Genomic DNA, 23,020 nt, shown 5'->3' with positions numbered 1-23,020 from the left:
TGCCGTAGGATTGAGAACTGTTTGTTTTTTTCACTTTATCATATCATCCCTTGGATCTTTAGCACATGAGGCACGTGAAGAATCACTTCTTTTTGATGACCTGCTGGATAGTGGGTAAAAGCAAGCCAGGTCTGGTGTTCATTGTAAAAAGTTCTGTAAGACGTTAGGACTGTGCATTTCTCACCTACCTTACTCTGTATTCCTACTTTGCCGTAGTTACCCATTCAAAACTGTAAGGCAGTGGTCCACAACCTTTTTGGCACCATGGACTGATTTTGTGGAAGACAATTTTTCCATGGACCAGGGGGAGGTGGATGTTTCAAGGGCATTACATTTATGTGCAACTCCACTTCAAGTCATCAGGATTTAGGTCCCAGAGGCTGGTAGCCTTTGCTATAAGGGAACCTCATGCATTTAGTCAGTGTATGTGAAGGTGTAAAAGTGTTAGTCGTTCAGTCATGTCTGATTCTTTGATACCCCATGGACTGTAGCCCATGAGCCTCCTCTGTCCATGGAATTCTCCAGGCAAGAATACTGGAGTGGGTGGCCATTCCCTTCTCCGTGGGATCTTCCCCATCCAGGGATCAAACCCAGGTTGCCTGCATTGCAGGTAGTTCTTAACCATCTGAGCCACCCTGTGCAGCTCCACCTCAGATCATCAGACATTAGATCCCAGAGACGGGGGGCCTTTGCTGTAACGGAATCGCATGCATTCATCTACGTGTGCATAAATCCTCTCTACAAAATGCCTACCAAGTGACCCTTCGGACACTGAAGGCTTCCATTGTCAGGGAACCTGCTACTTATAGAATCATTCCCTTCCGTTTTGAAAGAGTCATTGTTACCTTCAGACTGAGATCTCTTTCTCCTGCTTCACCTATTGGTCACAGAGAGAACTCCCACTTTCTCATGTACACTCTGTACTTAGATGGCCCTCTTGCTGCTTCCGCTGTATCTCTGTGAGAGGTTAGTCTTTTGTGTTGTCTTCCGAGTAGGGTGTCCTTTTGAAAACTGGATGATGTCATCCTGCCGTGGCTAGGGAGTTGGGGTTTATATAAATTGGAGCAGAATCTTCCAGGACTTTATATTCATCTATGAAGAGGTGAGTCCTCATAGACTCACATACTCCACTGGTTCTTGCTTTCTAGGTTTAGAGGAGGAGTCTATAAATGCTTAAAGATGTTTCCAGGCAAGAGGGATTAGTATAGAACAGTGATTCTCAAAGAAAGGAGGAATCTTCAAAGGACAGAATCCCTGTTCCCAAGTTCCAACATACTGTCCTAGAAAAGTTTGCCTCTCAGTTAAAAACAAAAGTTAGTATTGAAGTGAATGTATACATGCATGCTAAGTCACTTCAGCTGTGTCCAGTTCTTTGCGACCTTTGGACCATAGCCCAGCAGGCTCCTCTGTCTGTAGGATTTTTCCAGGCAAGGATACTGGAGTGAGTTGCTATACCCTCCTCCCGGGGATCTTCCCCACCCAGGGATTGAACCTGAGTCTTCCGTCTGTCTGCACTGGTAGGCAGGTTCTTTACCGTTAGCTCCACCTATTGTGCAATAAATTTGTGTGTTGCTTATGTGAAAGGAGCCTGGAAACCAATAAGGGGAAGGTGGGTAAGGTGATTTATATGAATAAACACCGTCTCCATTTAGGTTATCTTGTCATCTGTTATTCTGCATTTTTGTCCTTATTTGGTCCCCAACCTTCAGGAAAGTTTCCCTTTCATTTTCCCATTTAGTTTAAGCTATACTGTGAGAAATTAAGGGAAGGGTCACTTGGCCACGTTTGGACCGTGTTCAAGGAGCAGTGCCTCATGGAGCTATGTATTATTGGCACTGCATTCAGGGTGAGAATCCCAAGTAGCAGGTAAAATCTTAGGAATTAAAAATCAAAGCAAGAATTCAAGTCATCTTCCCATGTGGAGACCCTTCCCCCACTGCCACTCCTTCTGTTAGATTTGATCTTAAAAGGGAGCAGATTGTGCTTCCTTGAAAGTATTTAAAGCCATGCGTTGGAGACTTCTTTTCTCCTCTGTAATACTCAGCACCTCCTCACAATCTCCTCCTCTTTGAGAAAACCACTTAAAGCTGTTATGGAACTTTTTCACTGGTGGTAAAGAACACGCCTGCAAATACAGGAGACTCAAGAGTTGTGGATTCAATCCCTGGCTTGGGGAGATCCCCTGGAGAAGGGCATGGCCACCCGCTCCAGTATTCTTGTCTGGAGAATCCCATGGACAGAGGAGCCTGGCAGCCTATGGTCCATGGTGTCATGAAAGAGTTGGACACTACTGAAGGGACTTTTATAATTATGAGATGTCACAATTATTTACATATATATTGATTTGTTTCTTTCAGACACTCTAGTCTGACATCCATAAGTTGTATATGGTTCATCTGAGAGGTTTCTGGACCGCAGTATGCTTTGAAACACACATCACGAGTATAGGAACCTTAATGTAAGGCTGATTGAACTCTGTTTCTTGGGTGTGTTGGCGAGATTCAGGGCTGACCCAGATGAAGTGGTTCTTCTTTCCAGGTCCCACGCGAGCACTTGCTGTTCCCCTGGTGCACTGTGTTTGCTCAGGCCTCAGTGGCAGCTCGGGTTGGGCTCTCGGCCTGCACTGCGATCCCATGACTTTTCCCAGTGAAACCCCACTCGTCTTTCAAGGCCTTATTCTTTCTGACTTCTGCCCTTTGGCCCTTCCTTGAGGCAGTTTTCCCACGGCTCCCACTTGTCCAGGCTTCCACTCCAGTAGTTATCACATGGTTTTATAGCTCTCAGGTTGATATTTTTCTGTGTTCAGTAATTTTTTTGAGGACAATATTCCATTCTTTCTGATATATCTAAAATTAGTGCACTCAGTATCTGTTATTTGAAGGTGCTTAGTAAGTATTTGTTGAATGGAAAATGAATTTTGGAGTGTTTTTTAATTATTTGTCTTAATCTGAAGTTCTTTTAATAATAAAGCAAACTCTTCTTAGAAAACCAAGTTAATTCATATTGGCCATGCTATATTTATACATGGATATTGTCTAATATTTTGAGTTTGATAAGTAAAGATTTTGTGATTTACTTAAAATAGTTATGTACATAGGACTGTGTAGTATTTCATGAAGAAAAAACTTTCCTAGGATGTTCTTTGGTTTTTAATTTTGTATTTATTTTGTGAGTTATTTCTTTATTGGCATGACGAACTGTTAAGAGAAAATACAGTTTGCTTATGACAAGTGGGTTGGTTTAATTTGTCCTCAGAGAGTCACTGTAGCCCAGGATTCTAGAAAAGCTAAGGAAATTCAAAAGTAAAAAATGTAATATAAGGTTCTTTTATATTTCATGGATTATGGAACAAGTTAATGAAGATTCCTGTCTCTGATAACTTTATTTTTGAAACTCTTGTGGCTGTTGTAGAAGAGTTACACATTAATCATGATGCTTTGTAAAATATCATGTGGATATAATATTTAGTAAACATCATCCGGTAATCTAAGACACAATAATACCATCTCAGCCACTTTTTGTAAATTAGACATGTTGGTTTTTCTTGGAAATTCATGTGATGTTAGCCAATGTGCAATACTTGCTGTGTGCAAAATCATTCATTTTACAAAGAACTTACTCAAGTGCCTACCATGTGCCAGAAGTTCTGTGTTACTTAACTCAGGAAATACAGAATGAATGAGAAGCCAGCCTTTGCCCTCTGTGAACTTATAGCCTGTTAGGGAGATTAGACAGCTACATGTCTAATGTAAATTCTACAAGATACCGAAACTGGTTGGGAGAAATAGGGAAGACATCCTGAAGCAAGTAGCATTTGATCTAGTAAAGGTTTCAATAGGTTGTGTTCATTGGACTTTTTCCAGTTATGAGAAGCAGGGCTATGCCCCCTCTTAAGCTCCATCATGTAATGCATTTTAGTATAAAGCTGCAGGGAGATAGGAAGGGCAAGAAAGCCGTCCCAGCTGCCACCCATGCGGGCCTCATGGAGAACTGGACCCTAGCTCTGGGAGCGTGAGAGCCCCTCAGTTGTGTTACTAGAAGTGAATGTCTGTTGTTCCCTTCTCCAGTGGTCTGTGCTGTGGTCACTCAGCTGTTCTCTGTCTTTGCCTGTATAGCAAAGGTAGAGTGCTTGTGTATGTATCCCTGTTTCGCTCCTCAAGAAAAAAAATCTGTCTTGGCTAATCTCTGTTCACCAAGGAGCATGCTCTGCACAGAGCTCCTGCCAGCAGCCTCATAGGTTGCTTGCCATCAAGCAGATCCCTGCTTTTAGCTTAGGGACTCATTCCTGGTGTGATCAGGTGTGGCCACTGCGATGGGGTCATGTCCCCTAGAGCTGTGCTTCTCAAACTTTAGCGTGGGGACCTTGTGAAACCACAGGCCGTGGTTTAGTAGGTCTGGGGTGGGACATGAATTTTTGTCGGCAACAAGCTCCTAAGTGATGCTGCACTACACTCTGAGTAGCATGGATACAGCACGGTAACCTGTGTGTGAATATAATTACTCAGAAGGCAGGTACTCCATGTGGGAAGTCTGTGATTATGGGATGGCATTTCGTATGGAGGAAGATAGTGTTAATGTCTATAGGTGTTTAGTATGAGTCCAGCTTTGAGTATGGTTAAGGAAGACCCTGCTGCTGGGAGGGATTGGGGGCAGGAGGAGAAGGGGACAACAGAGGATGAGATGGCTGGATGGCATCAGCGACTCGATGGACATGAGTTTGAGTGAACTCCGGGAGTTGGTGATGGACAGGGAGGCCTGGCGTGCTGTGATTCATGCACAAAGAGTTGGACACAACTGAGCGACTGAACTGAACTGAACTGAAGGTTGGAGTGAATAAGTAAGTCATCGTCAAGCGAAAAAGTCAGTCTTCAAACAATTTAGGTGCAGTCTTTGAATAACAAGGTGGTTGGGATTGCCTGTTAGTCCTTGTATTATTTTAATCCAAAGTGAAGTGAAAGTCGCTCAGTTGTGTCCACTCTTTATGACCCTATGGACTCAAGTCCATGGAATTCTCCAGGCCAGAATACTAGAGTCGGTAGCCCTTCCCTTCTCTAGGGCATCTTCCCAACCCAGGGATCGAACCGGGGTCTCCTGAATTGCAGGCAGATTCTTTGCCAACTGAGCTATGAGGGAATCCAAAGAAAGGCAATATTTATTTTCCTGTTTTCAGTGAGAGACAGTAAGCAGGCAGGTCTGAATTTAAGTTATTTATCTTCACTTGAGAACTTGTTGCAAAACTCCTCTCACAGTTTCCTGCCAAGTCTGTGTTGTCAGTGAGGACTGGCCGTAGGATCTGCAGTGAAACTTAGTTGTTGATTTTGTGATGTTGGAAGCCAGAATCCTGGGGTGGATACCAAATACCTGATTCCTTATCATTCTGGTACCTTAGGAGAACCACATATTTCCAATTGTCTTCATTAGACATCTGTAGATAAGATAGTTCAGCATCAGTCACAAAAATCCTTGAGCCATTATAGTGTCTGACATTCTTTGAGTTAATCCCAGTTTCAAGGGGCACATGTTATAGTTATTCTTTGGCTATTCATTGCATAAATATAATCTAAGACTGGCATTAAAAACCAATGAGTTTTTTTTTTTAATTTAACAATGGTAGAGTTAATTTAGAATTGTGTATAACATCTAATAGAAGATAACTGAATTAAATATTCAAGCCTCTGTCATAGTGGCAGAAGCAAGAGGTAACGTGAATCTATTTTATTTCCCCATTTCATTCATTATATTAAAAGAATATATTCATATAGGCCCCATATGATATTTACATGGTGTTCTTCATTGTTTTCAGTGATCATTTTACATTGTTTTATTACCTGGAATTTACCTACTTTGACTCATTCTTCTTACTTTAAGAATAAATTAATTTAACTTTAATGATCAGAAAAGGCAATAATGGTTATTTTAAATGACTAAAAAAATCATCTTTTTGAAAAACACAAGAGATTTCCTAGTTTATCTGAGTAAAATCTTGAAAGAGATTTTCAAAGTTAACCTTATATTTTTAGTGTTATAGAATTCTAATTTACTGATTAGATTAACCACATGACTTTCTTTGACCTTGACATTTTACTTTTGAATCATCAAAATAAGAGTGCAGTTTAGTATGAGGAAGTGTTTTAACACAATGGAAAGAATGCTGGCCTTGGAGTCACAATTTTACTTGCTATGTTTCTCTGGGCAAGTTATTTAATCTCTGTGAGCATTAGTGTCCTCACCTGTAAACGTATGTTGTTCGTACTGACTGGAGCATGAGTTTGTTGATAAAAATAAATAATGCGTACAGTGCAACAGTATAAACATTATCGTATAACAGCATTTTAATAAATATACATGAAGATTTTAAAAAATTGATGACAAAATGCTGTTTTGTTTTGCCATCAAGTTAAAGCAAAAGTATTTTTGTTACTCATATTTGCACAGCAAGAGCATTATCTGTTCTTGACATAGGTGCATACTGCAGTGCTTAGTTATAACAGAAGTGTTGACTATAATTGCCATTCAGTTAGCCTATAGATTGGAACCACTGTTTTCAAAAAAAGAAAGTAGTGGCCTTATGTACAGTTTACCAGAAGACTTGCTAACTCATCTTCAAAGTATAGTCAGTAAAATCACTCATGCCCAGTGAGGTAAGAAGCAGGAGCACAGAGGAGAATAGTCACTTATCATTGTTTATAGTGACATATTTTATTAATCACTTTAATCAAACAGATAGGAAAGTCAAGTTATGCCCATATGTTTCTAGAGTGAGGACCAGAAGTATGGTTTGAGAGTGGGATACTCCATTGTTATTCAAAATGCAGGAAGTCAGATAAAATGTCTTTCTTGTCAAGAGGAAGACAGATATTTTTAAAATATACACATGCATTCTATACACCTCTGCACAGTGACCATACAGAGACATCTTCTGATAGTTTCCTAGGTACAGGCCACAAGACCACCATACATACAGTTTTCTAATAAGATCCTTTGTATTATTTTTTTAATTAATCTCCCTTATATGAGTAGCAAACCAGGGGTATCCATTATCATAGCAAATGCTGGTGTAGTGGTTCATCTGCTGGTGTGTTTTTTATTTGATGAAACATCTTGTGGTGGGCGGGGCTTTGATTTTATAAAAGTGAATGAAGCCAAGAGCAATGGAAATGCCTGGGAAACTGGTTCAAGGGCCAGACAAGTTCCAGGGTGGTAGCCTGAGTGGGGATTCGGGGCATTTTGACCTTCAGATTTTACCTCTGTGCTTCAATTTGAGGGCTTTTCTTAAGGCCAAGTTGATTTCCAAAACATCCCAAGTGTTTAATTCTGCTGTGGTCTACAGACAGCCAGATCATCCAGGCCAAAGCCGTTCTTTCCTCCTTTAATATAAGAGTAGTCATATCTTACCTGTGGTTTTGGTTTTATCCATGGGGAGGTATTTTAAATTTGGACCAATTATAGCCTTTCAGCTAATTTCTCCAAGCATCACCATTCTTATCTTCTTAGACACTTTAAATATATCCACTAGTACTTAACATTACTTTTCCTTACACAGATCCAGTGCCCCACTTGCCAATTCGTCTGGTGTTTTAAGTGCCACTCTCCTTGGCATGAAGGTGTTAACTGCAAGGAGTACAAAAAAGGAGACAAACTGTTGCGTCACTGGGCCAGCGAAATTGAGCATGGGCAGCGGAATGCCCAGAAGTGTCCAAAGTGCAAGGTGAGACCACCTTTAGGAGGAAGGGGGTCACTGAACAATAATATTTACAATGTTGAAGTGATTCTATGTGTAACTTTCCTAATGCAGGCATGGAGAAAAAGAATACTTGCTGTTTCATTTTAGAAGAGTAATTATATGGCTAAAAGGAAGATTTTATAGAGACAAATATATAGAAAAAATATATAGTGTATATTTTTGTTCACATTATATTTCAGAATTTAAATTTAAGTCTACATGTGGACTCCTTAAATTTTGAGGATGGGTCTTAAACTTCAAAATCCTTATTTTCCATTTAAAAATGGAAATTTATAAACAGGAAAAAACTCATGAAAAGTCTATAAAGTATTATTTCTAGTCTACATTAGCAAACTGTGTTATAATCACTTCTCAATTAGGTAGGCTGTGAATCCTTGTAAGCCTTTGTTTGTTTGTTTCTCTCTGCCATTGTGTATCATTTTAGGATCACATTAAACTGGCCGTTTCCTTTTTTAGACTGGTGAGGGAGAAACTAAAAGCTCAGGTCTTTATGGATCCCATTTTTCAATTATCTTTTGATAATCATACAAATAATCAAGAGTTGGCAGGCATTTGAGCAGACACCTAGATGTTGGATGTCAGCTGTGCAGACAGCCAGGGAAAGGAATTTCTCCTATAGAGAAATCAGCACATAAATCCAGCCAGAAAACTTTGGATTTGGTGCTTACCAGGCAGGGATCTGTTGAAGTTTTTCTCTTTCTAAAGCTCACTGCAGAAAATTATATGTGTATATATGTATATGTATACTCCACCATGTGTGGTTTTCAGTTTTTGCCAAATTTATTTTTGAAAATCATGTCTCAGTTCAGTTCAGTCATTTCAGTGTAAACTGGGCCAGATTTTCTTTTAAGAATAATTTTGTCATTTCTTTCAGGAGAACTTAGCACCAAGGTAAAAGAAATTTGAATTATCAGAAAAAATTTAAAAATTAATCATGTGAACCCGACTTGAAGTAGTATAAGTATATTCTGAAGCTTATAGATGAAAAAATATATATGTATGCACAGATTGACTACACCAACATCATATACTAGTTTATACGTATATTAATAGTCAGTAAAGCATTGCCTAAAATATCATGTTGTGTTCTTAGTAACTGGAAGAAAATTTTGAAGTAGTTTGCTTGGCCTGGCCCTGTTAAAAGTGGTATCTATGGATGTCTGAGTTAAAAAGCTTCCTTTGTTTGTCTGTAGAAGGCAAATCCATGTACAGTTATCCCTTTGGTTTTAAGACTGTTTCAGGTTGCTGCATCGATTGCTCTGTACACTTATTTTTCACCCGTTGAAGAACAATGAGAGAATGAGGCCTTTCCCCCTTCCTCCTGCCTTTTCAGTTTATTCAGAGCTACTGCTCCCTTTCGAACTAAATAAAGGCCAGCAGGAGTTCGGGAGCCCTGTTTAAGACATTCTACTTGACACTTTGTTCATAATACTGTATATTTCTCTCTGAAAAGCTGTGAAACAGTTACCAGTTGGCCTGGCTGGCAGAATGTGTTCTCAGTGAAGAATACTGCAACATTTCATGTTAGGGATATTCTGAATGAGTTGAGGTAGTACATAAAAACATACATTTGTTACTGTAATCCTTTAATCTAACATTAAATGGACTCTGATTCATTGAAAGAAAAAGCACCCAGCTGTAATGACTTTACTGAATGCACTGACGGTTCCCCACAGTTTTAACAAATATAAACAGTTAAGAGAAAACATACATGCTGGTTTTCTTTTGAAATAATAGCTAAAATGTTGAGGTTTTAAAAGGAATTACCTTTTGATTAGAAGGGAACGGGGCCAAGGAACCACGGAATGAGTTTACATTCATTCCATGTGGAGCAGAGAACCCACTTTCTGGTGAGATTCAGGTTCCATGAAATTTGTGTCAGGTTACATCATATTTTATGACTTGTTTTGAATACAGATTGTTTTAGGGTTTTTTTAAGCCTGTGACTTTAAAATTTTGTATTTTCTTCATTCTGATTTTGTTGTTGTTGGGCCATAAAATTTTATTTTTGCCCATGAAACCTCTCTAAGAGTAGGAATCCACAGGGAGATATTACTCAGTGAATTAATACTTTTTTTAAATGGGCCAAGGCTTTATTTTCCTAAATACTCTTTTAAGATTTATAAGTAGAAAAGGAAGATGCTAGGAGCTTATGAAAAAAAATTTTCAGATAGTGCTTCCAGGTGAACAAAACAATTATCATATATTTTTATATAAATATGTTTTTATTAATGATAATCAAATGTGTTTAAAATTTTGTTGGGACCAAAGTATATTTATGTACCCTGCATAGGTATATTAGATTGATCCATAATTATAATAATTATTTTGATTTTTAAGTGATTTTTTTTTCCATAAAATCATGTAACATATGATAGAAATTCGGAAAATAGAGAAAAAAAATTCGACACTCTAATATACTCACTATTAACATATCAGTGTCTTGTTGCTCTTTGATCTTTTCCCTATTTAAGTAACTTAAAAAAAATGGTAATATGGGGATAATTTGATATCCCGTGTTTCTTCCATTTAACTTTTTAAACCATTCTTAAGTTACTATGTGGTTTTATAGCATGTATTAAATGAAAGAAAGTGAAAGTGTTAGTTGTTCAGTCATGTCCAACTCTTTGCAACTCGTGGACTGTAGCCTGCCAAGCTCCTCTGTCCATGGAATTCTCCAGGCAAGAATACTGAAGTGGGTTCCCATTCCCTTCTCCAGGGGATCTTCCCGACCCAGGGATCAAACCCAGGTCTTCTGCATTGCAGGCAGATTCTTTACCATCTGAGCCACCAGGGAAGCCCAACATTTATTAACTATGTAATATTTGCTTAAATATCCTCCACCTATTAGATACCAAAACTGGTTTTGTTTGGGATTGGAATTCTTTAAAAATATAACCCTATGTTATAATTTGTTAATGATACTCATCTGGAATATATATTTTTCCATATGTTGGACCTTTTCTGAAGATAGAATCACTAGGTTAAAAGGATATCAATATATTCAATATTTAGTACATATTGCCAATTTGTTTTCTAAAAAGACTGAAACAATTTATCACCAGAATAGCTTAAAAAACTATTGCTGTATGATCATTTCTTATTATTTAGCATTTCAAGTATTTTTAAATGCTTATTTAATAATTTAAAAATACTTTGTTCTTATATTTTGAATTGAGTATATTTTTTAAAATATGTACTTTAAAAGAGAGCTGGACACATTTTCAGTCCCTTTTACCCAATACTTTGGGGCAAGCCAGTATAAAGCCAGCAGGAAGTTAAAATAAAGAAACAATTATATTAAAAATGTATATATAAAGTAAGTATCATCTCTTCAAAAATATTTCTTAAATATTGTAAAATGTTAATATTATTAAAAATGGGTGATAAATTCATATATGTCTATTACACCATTATCTTTAATTTTTAAATGTTGAAAATAGTTCATGATTAAAAGTAAATAAAACCTAACAAGGGAACAGAAGGACTCTAACATCAGATTTCTGGAGCTGCTTACACATCTATATTTGCCCCTGCAATCTCTAAGGATGTGACTGTTGCATTTTCATTTTTATCCTCACATAAAAGTTAAACTTTGAATACTTGGTTTACTTAAGCGAAGTTTGGTTACTATTTCTCAAAATGGTTAGCTTTTTTAAATTGGAAAATTTAAACATCCCTGCTGCAAATTACCTTCTTCCTTAATGTCAGATAAGAGAAATATTTATGTAAACATTTATATAATGTGGAACAAATACAGTCATAGCCAACAAGATGACAGGCAGCTGACCACTTGAATTTTTCTCTTACATAAATAACCACATATCACTATTTAGAACATTTTACAAAGCACTGAAGAGAGAATTAATTAGAAAGTTATATACTTCATAAGCTAATATTTAAGTAATGTGATTTATGAATTAAGGGTAATTAAGTCATTTATTTTATTTCAGTTCAGTTCAGTCACTCAGTTTTGTCTGACTCTTTGCAACCCCATGGACTGCAGCATGCTAGGCCTCCCTGTCCATCACCAACTCCCAGAGTTTACCCAAACTCACGTCCATTGAGTCGGTGATGCCATCCAACCATCTTATCCTCTGTCGTCCCCTTCTCCTCTTGCCCTCAATCTTTCACAGCATCAGAGTCTTTTCCAGTGAGTCAGCTCTTCACATCAGGTGGCCAAAGTATTGGAGTTTCAGCTTCAACATCAGTCCTTCCAGTGAACACTCAGGACTGATCTCCTTTAGGATGGATTGGTTGGATCTCCATGCAGTCCAAGGGACTCTCAAGAGTCTTCTCCAACACCAAAAAGCATCATTCTTTGGCGTTCAGCTTTCTTTATAGTCCAACTCTCAAATCTATATATGACTAATGGAAAAACCATAGCCTTGGCTAGATGGACTTTTGATGGCAAAGTAATGTCTCCGCTTTTTAATATGCTATCTAGGTTGGTCATAACTTTCCTTCCAAGGAGTAAGCATCTTTTAATTTCATGGCTGCAGTCACCATCTGCAGTGATTTTGAAGCCCCCCAAAGTAAAGTCAGCCACTGTTTCCACTGTTTCCCCATCTATTTGCCATGAAGTGATGGGACCAGATGCCATGATATTCGTTTTCTGAATGTTGAGCTTTAAGCCAACTTTCTCACTCTCCTCTTTCACTTTCATCAAGAGGCCCTTTAGTTCTTCTTCACTTTCTGCCATAAGGATGGTATCATCTGCATATCTGAGGTTATTGATATTTCTCCCATCATACTTGATTCCCGCTTCAAGATGATGTACTCTGTACTCTTGATTCCAGTTTCTCATGATGTACTCTGCATATAAGTTAAACAAGCAGGGTGACAATATACAGCCTTGATGTACTCCTTTCCCTATTTGGAACCAGTCTGTTGTTTCATGTCCAGTTCTAACTGTTGCTTCCTGACCTGCATATAGGTTTCTCAAGAGGCAGGTCAGGTGGTCTGGTATTCTCATCTCTTTCAGAATTTTCCACAGTTTATTGTGATCCACACTGTCAAGGCTTTGGCATAGTCAATAAAGCAGAAATAGATGTTTTCACACAGAGTTGGACATGACTGAAGTGACTTAGCAGCAGCAGCAGCAGATGTTTTTCTGGAACTCTCTTGCTTTTTCGATGATCCAGTGGATGTTGGCAATTTGATCTCTCGTTCCTCTGCCTTTTCTAAAACCAGCTTGAACATCTGGAAGATCACGGTTCACATATTGCTGAAGCCTTGCTTGGAGAATTTTGAGCATTACTTTGCTAGCGTGTGAGATGAGTGCAATTGTGCGGTAGTTTGAGCATTCTTTGGCATTGCCTTTCTTTGGGACTGGAATGAAAACTGACCTTTTCCAGTCCTGTGGCTACTGCTGAGTTTTCCAGATTTGCTGGCATATTGAGTGCAGCACTTTCACAGCAGCATCTTTTAGGATTTGAAATAGCTCAACTGGAATTCCATCACCTCCACTAGCTTTGTTCATAGTGATGCTTTCTAAGGCCCACTTGACTTCAAATTCCAGGATGTCTGGCTCTAGGTGAGTGATCACACCATCGTGATTATCTGGGTCGTGAAGATCTTTTTTGTACAGTTCTTCCATGTATTCTTGCCACCTCATCTTAATATCTTCTGCTTCTGTTAGGTCCAAACCATTTCTGTACTTTATCGAGCCCATCTTTGCATGAAATGTTCCCTTGGTGTCTCTAATTTTCTTGAAGAGATCTCTAGTCTTTCACATTCTATTATTTTCCTCTGTTTCTTTGCGCTGATCACTGAGAAAGGCTTTCTTATCTCTCCTTGCTATTTTTTGGAGCTCTGCATTCAAATGGGTGTATCTTTCCTTTTCTCCTTTGCTTTTCGCTTCTCTTTTCTTAGCTATTTGTAAGGCCTCCTCAGACAGCCATTTTGCTTTTTTGCATTTCTTTTTCTTGGGGATGGTCTTGATCCCTGTCTCTTATACAATGTCACGCACCTCCATCCATAGTTCAACAGGCACTCTATCAGATCCAGTCCCTTAAATCTATTTCTCACTTCCACTGTGTGATCATAAAGGATTTGATTTAGGTCATACCTGAATGCTCAGTGGTTTTCCCCACTTTCTTCAATTTAAGTCTGAAATTGGCAATAAGGAGTTCATGATCCGAGCCATAGTCAGCTCCTGGTCTTGTTTTTGCTGACTGTATAGAGCTTCTCCATCTTTGGCTGCAAAGAATGTAATCAGTCTGATTTCGGTGTTGGCCATCTGGTGATATCCATGTGTAGAGTCTTCTCTTGTTTGTTATTTCAGTGTCAACATATTTCCTATTTGTAGGAGGCGGGACACTTCTCTATCTTTTTTTTTTAAAGAAATGCCAAGACATGAACAGGGAGTGCTGAGTTCTAATATGCCATCTTGTTTTATTCATAAAATGCATTGGCATAGAGTGCTCTGTCTTTCTTTGTGGTGTTTGCACAGCAATAATGCTAGCAATACTATCTACAGGTGCTGATATTAATTACATATTACTCTCCATTGTCATTATACAGTTTTATTAGTTATCTCATCAAATCCTCACATGTGATACTAAGATGCTAAGTTCCAGTATGCCATCTAGATCTTAATTATTAAATGCTTTTTGATGACGCTAAGATGTTTCACAGGAAGAGAAGGGGGTGGCAGAGGATGAGATGGTTGGATGGCATCATTGACTCAGTGAACATGAGTTTGAGCAAACTCCAGGAGATAGTGAAGGACAGGGAAGCCTGACGTGCTGCAGTCCATGGAGTTGCAAAGAGTTGAATGCGACTTAGTGATGGAACAATAGCATCAAATTTCAAATTAATAGGTACCATGGCATTAAAAGACAATAATAATAAAATGATAGGTTCAATAGTATGTGAGTTACATTTATGTCTCATTTAAATCTCTAAGGAAAGTTGTGAGAAAGATACAGAAACAGCTTCAGAGAGGCTAAGTAACTGGCCGAAAAGGCAGACAGAGAAAAGTGAATTATATTCATCCATAATTTATTATGAATTTCAAATTAAATAAATTTACTTGTCAAGATATTTCCCTTCAGATATTTTATTCTCTTAAATCCTATAAAAGGCTGCTCTGGGAAAAAAATGTATTGATTCGTGGAAATGATTAATTTCCTCCTGTTCGTATCAAATTAGCACAAATCTCTGTCTATGAGTTCTTATATCTGAGCTACAGCTGTGTAGCTTATGGTTGCTAAGGGAAGAATTTAGAATATTAATGTTGGATTTTTTTAGATAATCCTGCAGTTCTCTGGCACTTCACGTGCCATTGCAAAAGTATGCCCAGGGGCTGGTGACTGCTTTTAGATAGTGCCTGTTATAGAGGATAAAATAGCTTTTCCTTGACCACTGATCACCCACTTTAACCCTCCAGATTGCTTGACATCACTACGTTTGATTCAGTAGTTATCACTGCTACTGTTTTCTTGAAGTGCCAAAATCTAGACATTAGTTGTGAGAAGAGCCTGATTGTTTGGTGGCAGATATTTTCTAGGATATAAACTGTATTGCATCCATGACCCATTTTTTATGACTAATAACTTTGATGTTGATTAGCTGCCCGAGATTAAATGTATAATGTTAGTACATACAGCATTTCATTGAAATCAGTATATTGTCTTAATTTTAATATGCGATGGTTTAGTTGCTAAGTCGTATCTGACTCTTGCAACCCCATGGATTATAGCCTGCCAGGCTCCTCTGTCCATGGGATTCTCCAGGCAAGAATACTGGAGTGGGTTGCCATTTCCTTCTCCAGGGGATCTTCCTGACCCAGGAATCAAACCCAGGTCTCCTGAATTGCAGGCAGGCTCTTTCCTGACTGAGCTACGAGGGAATCCCCATTTTAAAAAAATATAGAATAATAAATATATATATAAACAAAATAATATAGAATATCAAATATTCTATATTCATCTGTTGTTATTCTTACAGAATAGTAGAATAGAATAACAGTAAGTGAATATTTCAACTTGTAAATGTTCAGGTACCATGGCATTAAAAGACAAGAAGCAGCAATCAGATTTTTGAACCCATTTAAAATGGGTTCACAAATTTGGATTTAAGAAACCATGAAGGAAAGCTTAAATATTATCAATACCTATCCTTTTATTTGAAGACAATATAGTATATTTATATGTATGTATGTATGCTTATAAATGTATGTGTATATACATATGAATACATGTGATTATATTGCTAGAAAATTCAGAATACATTAAAACCACACATAAATCTTTGAAACATATATAAAATGGAGTTAGAGTCTAAATCAAGCAATCTTTCTCAGTTTATTCTGTAGTTATATAGTAATTAGAAAATTCTCTATTAAAACCGTACAAACAATATTTTGTGTTTATATGTAAGATGAAGTTAGGTTCCGTGTTCGTATATTTATAAATAGACTCTCTTATAGTCTAGTGTATTAGAAAATAATATGGATGGAACTTAATCCTCTTCTGAGCAAAATGTCTGAAACATGGAAGAAGAACCTGAAACGCCAGCATCAGCCGCCTTTGTGACTGCCAAACGTCTCCTTACCAAAGAAATTCTGAAACATCTCCAAGGGGCTGAGAGTCCATGTGGAGAGCTCTGATAGAGGTGCGGGCTTCTGAGAGGATTTCTAGTGAGCTGTGTGGGCACGGAAGAGTGGGGTAAAAATCTGCCCGATACCAACAGGGCCAGTTTAGAGCTAAAGGATTTAAAACTTTCTGTGATGGCTCATTTCCTTTCCTTTTCATTTCGTTTCCAGCTTTAAAAATTGCTTTTTATTTCTGCAGTCAACTCCACGTGGAATTCCAGACAGGGTGCACGTTTTGCTGGTAGCAGCAGTCAGTAGGCAAATAGTTTGGAGAGGTACGAGGAGAGATCTGCATCCAGAGGCATAAACAGCATCTTCACTTGCTTGCCTTTCATGGACTTCTCCAACATAGATCCCTCTGCTGTCCCCAAGATGGGCCTTCTCATAGTCTCTCCATCTCAGTGAATGGCAGCACCAGCCTTCTAGCTGCTCAAGTCAAGAATCTGACCTCATTCTCTCACACCCCACATACCATCAGTCATCAACTTCTGTAGATCATGCCATCAAAATATATTCAGAATTTGACTAAATCTCAGCACCCCCACTGTCACTAGTCTGGTTCAGGACACCAACATCTTTTCCTCTCGAAGACTTTTGCCACAACCTCCTGATGGTTTCTTGCTCGTCACAGTGTCTTAACCCAGCAGCCAGAAGGAGCCTGTTTAAACATAAGGAAGGTTACATGCTCCCTGCTCAAAATCCTCCATGTCTCCCTTCTCACACAGAGCAAAAGCTAGTCCTTACAGTGACGATAAGACACATCACACTCTGCTTACACTTCCGCCCCATTATCCCTCTGACCTCATTTTCCCCTTCCTTTGCCCTCCTCCAGCCACCCTGCCCTCCTTGCTATGCTTCAGAAGGACCAGGCGTGTTCCCTTCTCAGGGATTCCATACCTGTTCTTCCTTTTGCATTCCCCAGATACCTACACACCCAGCTCTCTCCCTTCATGTCTTCGAACAAAATTCAGCTTCTCAGTAATCACTTTCTCCTACCTTATGCCCTTTATAGGCTTTGTTTTGTTTTGTTTTGTTTCCTCCATAGCACCATAGTGCTATCACTATTTAAAATAGTGGATATATTTTGCATCTTGAGAGCAGGGGTTTTGATCTGTTTTTATGCTTGAGATACCTTGAACATTTAAAAGCAATGCTGGGCACTGTTCAGGACTGAATGGACAGTTGATGAATGAATGAAGGTCATTTTACTTTACTCCTTACATGCACTTTTAGTGAGACTCCATCACGGGCTCTGTACAGCATGGTTGTTTTTCTTATGAAACCCACATAAGGGAACACACAGAGGTTACGCAGGAAGATGACAAAACACGGTTGCACTTCAGTAGGGCTTTGCATAGAGTATTATAGATGAGTTCATGGTAAAGGGGGTATCTCCATTCATCTTGCAGAAACCAGGGAGAGCTACGTTATTGAGAATTCCTGGGTGGATTTTGACATAATGAAAGGTATCCAGGGGTGAGAGTATAACACTTAAAGCACAGGACACAGGGCCAGGAAATGAGTGTTGTGTAGTGGAGCCACAAGTATTTTGTGGTTCCTTTAGAGTAAGGTTCACAGAAGGAAGTGGTGAAAGGTGGGGGTAACAGATACAAACAGAAGCCTGGGCCTTGCATGCAATGTTAAGAAATTTGGATTTCATCCTCCAGACTGAAAGTTGTAAACAAGGGAATGGTGTGGTATCCAATTTATATCAGTATTTTAGGTTGGCTGCTGTTGATCATGTGAAGGTAGTTGTAGACTTCTAGAAGGAAATGGTGATTGTATGAGCTAAGGTAATGGTCAGAGGCTGGAGGAGAGGAGAAGGGCTCGATAAATATCCTGGGGCTGAAACTGTCTGATCTTGATAGATAGCTGGAAGTGAGAAGAGGATGATAACTAGATATTCAGCTTACGTATCTAAATGGATGGTGATGACACCACAGAATGTGCAAGTGTCCGCTGCTGAGTCATGCCTGACTCAGCGACCCCATAGACTGCAGCCTGCCAGGCTCCTCTGTCCATGGGATTTTCCAGGCAAGAATGCTGGAGAGGGTTGCCATTCCCTTCTCCAGAGGACCTTCCTGACCAAGAGATGGAGCCCGGGTCTCCTGCATCACAGGCAAATTCTTTACCATCTGGATCATGGTACCCAGATATCATAAACTGAGATAAAGTAATGGAGATAGAGTTACTTTTGTTGTTGGGCTAGGGAACCTTGCAGGGATTATGAGTTTGGTTTTGCTTATTTGACTTGGAGATGGCTGTAAGGCATACAGGTGTATATGACCCCCAAACAGTTGCTATATGACTCTGCAGCTCAGAAGCGAGGTCTGCAGTAGTGATTTAAAAATGAAATCCAGTGGAGGGAAGTTGAGGCCATTTGAGTATGGAAGAGATGACACAGAGTGTATGCAAGGTGGTGATTCATGGATGGAATTAAGAGATAAGTGAAGAAATAGGAACCTAAGAGAGATAGGAGCATCTGGGAAAGAAAAAAGGTGTCATTGAAGCAAAAGTACATCAAAGGTCAGAGGGAAGTAGTGACCAACTGATTAAATGACACTGAGAAATACAATCATGTAAGAATTAAAAATGTATTCATTGGATTTGGTGATTAGAGGGCATGGATAATACTCACTTGTTCTTTTAATAAATAAGGCATATTGAGAACACGCCATGTGACAGGATCTGTGCAACTGCCTCTAATAAAATAACAAGCAAGATGTATGTGATATGGACCCTTTCAGATCTTATCAACTGGGAGAGTAGAGAGTTTGAGCAGAGAGATACATATAAGTAACGAGGTTTACAATAGAGACTGAGAAATACTGTGAGAGGGCTGGTATAGATTGCTTCTCATTTTATGGATGATGATGTTGTTCAGTCACTCAGTTGTGTCCGACTCTTTGCGACTGCATGGATTGCAGCATGCCAAGCTTCTCTGTCCTCCACTATCTTCCGAAGTTTGTTCAAATTCATGTCCACTGAGGCGTCGATGTTGTCTAATCATCTCACCTCATGTATCCTTTCATGGATACAGTGCCCTGAATACACTGGTCTGGGAATGGTCTCCCGACCTCTGAGTCTTCTTAACTGGTGAACTTCACTTATTCTTCCTTTCTCAAATCAACGGACACTTCCTCAGACAAGCCTGTTCTGACCCTTAGATCAGATCAAGCTCCTTCTGTCAAGTACTCTTCATCCCTTCTCCTTCATAGCATTTATCATAGCTTATGAGTCTCTATTTATTTGTACAATTTATCACGTCCATCAGTTGGACCATAAAGAAGGCAGAGTGCCAAAGAATCGATGCCTTCGAACTAATACTGGAGAAGACTCCTGAGAGTCCCTTGGACAGCATGGAGATCAAACCAGTCAATCCTAAAGTAAATCTACCTTGAATATTCATTGGAAGGACTGATGCTAAAGCTGAGACTCCAATAGTTTGGTCACCTGATGCGAACAGCTGACTCATTGAAAAAGTCCCTGATGCTGGGAAACATTGAGGGCAGGAGAAGAGGGCATCAGAGGATGAGATGGCTGGATGGCATCACCAATGAACATGAACTTGGGCAAACTTTAGGAGATAGTGAGGGGCAGGAAGGCCTGTCGTGCTGCAGTCCATGGGGTCGAAAAGAGCTGGGCATGACTGGGTGACCGAACAACAGCAACAATATCAATACGTTAGACTAAAAGCTCCTTAAGGGCAGAAGCCATGTTGGCTTTTATCAGTGAGCAAATAAATATTTATTGAATTAATGAATGAATAACTATTTCCTGGAGAAACACAGTTGATCTGGATGTTTCAGTAACATGGGATTGCAGGCGACTGGAGAAGAATTAAGAAATGAGTAAGAAAAGCAGTGAGAATAGACTGTTCTTTTAAGAAGCTTAGTTAAAATGGAAAGGTGAGGGTAATCATTGGCTAGAAGGTCATGTGGAATTAAAGGGAGGATTTATTAGGATGGGGAGACTTGTGAACTATTAGCAGGCTAAGTGGTGCACAGCCACAGAAGGGAGGGGGTGAAGATGAATGAGAAGGAGGGGGAAACAGACACCTGGAAATTTCTGAGGACATGGGTTATGGAATCAAGGGAAGTGTGGTCAAGAAGAAGGAAGAAACTTAGGGGCTAATTTGTAGTACAGTTCTACTCTGAGGAATAAGAACTGGACAGTCTTCTCACTCATCTTCAAAGAATGTGTCATCATAAATCAATCATAAGACTGAATTATATATGAAATTCTTTATAAGAAAGAAAACCAGTACATTCAGTTCAGTTCAGTCGCTCAGTCACGTCTGACTCTTTGCGACCCCATGGACTGCAGCACGCCAGGCCTCCCTGTCCATCACCACCTCCCGGAGTTCACGCAAACTCATGTCCATCGAGTCGGTGATGCCATCCAACCATCTCATCCTCTGTCGTCCCCTTCTCCTCCTGCCTCCAATCTTTCCCAGCATCAGGGTCTTTTCCAGTGAGTCAGCTCTTCGCATCAGATGGCCAAAGTATATTACATTAGAGAACAATTGAGGTTAGAGTATGGCTTTAAAAAATTAACATAGCAGGAGACACCAAACAATTTTGAAATCAACATCTTATTTTATTTTTTACAGAATAGTTTACCAGAATAGAGGCGACCAGAGTTGACACTACAGGATTCCTGCTGCTTAGCTACCCTTTCCCTGTCTTCTAGTTCAGTTTTTGATGGTTACTATTTTAGTTCTTTTGAGTATCTTTCACCTTTAAATACTGTCGAGAGACTTCTGTCCAGTGTCTAACAGTTTAGGCATAGATGAGGATCTAGTCCCCCTACAGTTCTTGCTACCTCTCTATTTCCCATTTTCTGTAAGCTGTAACTTTCTTTTTATATTGTCAAATTTAATAACCTCCACACTCTATTCTGACGTTGACTACTTTTTTCCCTAAAGAACGATTCTAATATTTGAAAACCAGTTGAGTGTTTACGTATCAAGAACCTATAATTATGGAACAAGGATTACATTCCCCTGTCTGGAATCCCAGCTTCTAGGAAACATGCCCCCTTGCATCTTTGTGCACTCTGTTTCTCAATTATGCTCTAGTTTGTTATGCCTCATATTTGAACCTTACATGCCCTTTAGTTTGTTTTGCTTTTCCTGAAAGTCCTTATTGTTTTTCTTCCTTCCTTATTGGGAATAGAAATACCCACTTTATTTATCATGTTATTTAATATTTAGTTCCTTATAAATTTTATTGCTTGTTGTATATTCCATTGTTATTTTTTGAAGACATTCTTGAAGCCAGCTGACTTCCTGTTCCAGATTGGACTGACTGCTTTGGAGCCCATTCGCTGAAATTTCTTACGCCTTTTTTATATGTGGTTACATTGTCCTTCTTGCACATTCACTTGATGAAGTGCTTCCTTAAGTCATGGCCCCAGAAAGGGCACAGAGGAGTCTTAGCATCTCTAGAATTGTTTCATTTTTGCCCTTATTATTGTGTATTTCACAGTTGGGCAAGTAATTCTAGGTACATGTTTTTAATCAGGCCTTTGAAGGCTTTGCATATATGTTTGCTCTTAAAATATCCCTGTGTTGGGGTGTCTTTGCTGGCTCAACGTTAGAGAATCTGCCTGCCAGTTCAGGAGACGTGTGTTCCATCCCTGGTCCAAGAAGATCCCACATGCCACGTAACAGCTAAGCCCGTGTGCCACAACTCTTGATCCTGTGCTCTGGAGCCCGGGAGCTGCAGTTCCTGAGCCCACGTGCTGCAGCTACGAAGCCTGTGCCCTAGAGCCCATGCCCTTCTCCCCAACAAGAGAAGCTGCTGCAGTGAGAAGCCCGCACACCGCACCTAGAGGGTAGCCCCCACGCACCACAACGGAAGCAAAGCCCGCACGGCAGTGAAGACCCAGCACGGCCAAAGAAAGAATTACCAAAGAAAAATCCCTGGGTTGTGGAGAATTAGCATAGTGAGATCAGTTAGGATCTGAGAGTAGGTCATCGGATCTCCAAAACCTTCTCTCATAATTATTGTTTCTAATTCATCCCTCCCAATATCAAAGCCACTGAGGCAAATGCATATATTAAAATCATTTTATACATAGACTAAATCTCACTGGGAACAGTAATAAATAACAGTTAATTTAATTATCGTTTCCCACTTAAAGGATAAAATAAATCTTCAATTCTTGGTGAAAGTGGAGATAAAGACTTGTAGGCAGATGTGTACTGATTTAGTTATAAAACGGGTTGGATATTTAGCAGTACATTTATTGTTATTTTTCCGCCTTAGAATTAAGCAGAATCTGTATGAAAATAAACAGCTGAATTCTAGCTCAATAGAACTAGGATTTAAGATAGTTTGTGGGCATTTTATTAAACTAAGTGTAAACAGCTCCCCTCTGGGAGTAGATACATTGATAATCTCTTATTGCAGGTGTTCATACGTCCTGTAAAGAATGTCATAGGCTCAGAGGTGGTCCATGCTGTCATTTCGATCTACTGCTACTGTGTGGACTTAATATCAAACTCATATTAAAGAAATATCTGGCATATCCTGAACATTTTATCTTATGACTTATAAATATAGAGATATATAAGCAACATGTAGTGTTTAATATTCAGCTCCTTATGCATCAGCCATCTTTATTTGATATAGATGGAGAGAAGAAGCCCTGTCTGTGGTAACAAATCAAAT

The 23,020-nt window shown here is 39.2% G+C and overlaps 1 protein-coding gene across 1 annotated transcript in view; it reads left to right on the top strand.

Moving 5' to 3' along the window:
- The window catches only part of RNF217 (ring finger protein 217), a 119,444-nt gene that overhangs the window by 85,477 nt on the left and 10,947 nt on the right, over positions 1-23,020 (top strand). The window contains exon 3 of the mRNA XM_069599050.1: positions 7,544-7,708. Within this exon, the coding sequence (XP_069455151.1) occupies positions 7,544-7,708 (165 nt within the window). The remainder of the gene's footprint in view (positions 1-7,543; positions 7,709-23,020) is intronic.

This window comes from Ovis canadensis, chromosome 8 (genome assembly GCF_042477335.2).
Source record: "Ovis canadensis isolate MfBH-ARS-UI-01 breed Bighorn chromosome 8, ARS-UI_OviCan_v2, whole genome shotgun sequence".
NCBI lineage: Eukaryota > Metazoa > Chordata > Mammalia > Artiodactyla > Bovidae > Ovis > Ovis canadensis.
Note: the sequence above shows the minus strand (reverse complement) of the source record. Positions and strands in the feature narration are given on the sequence as shown.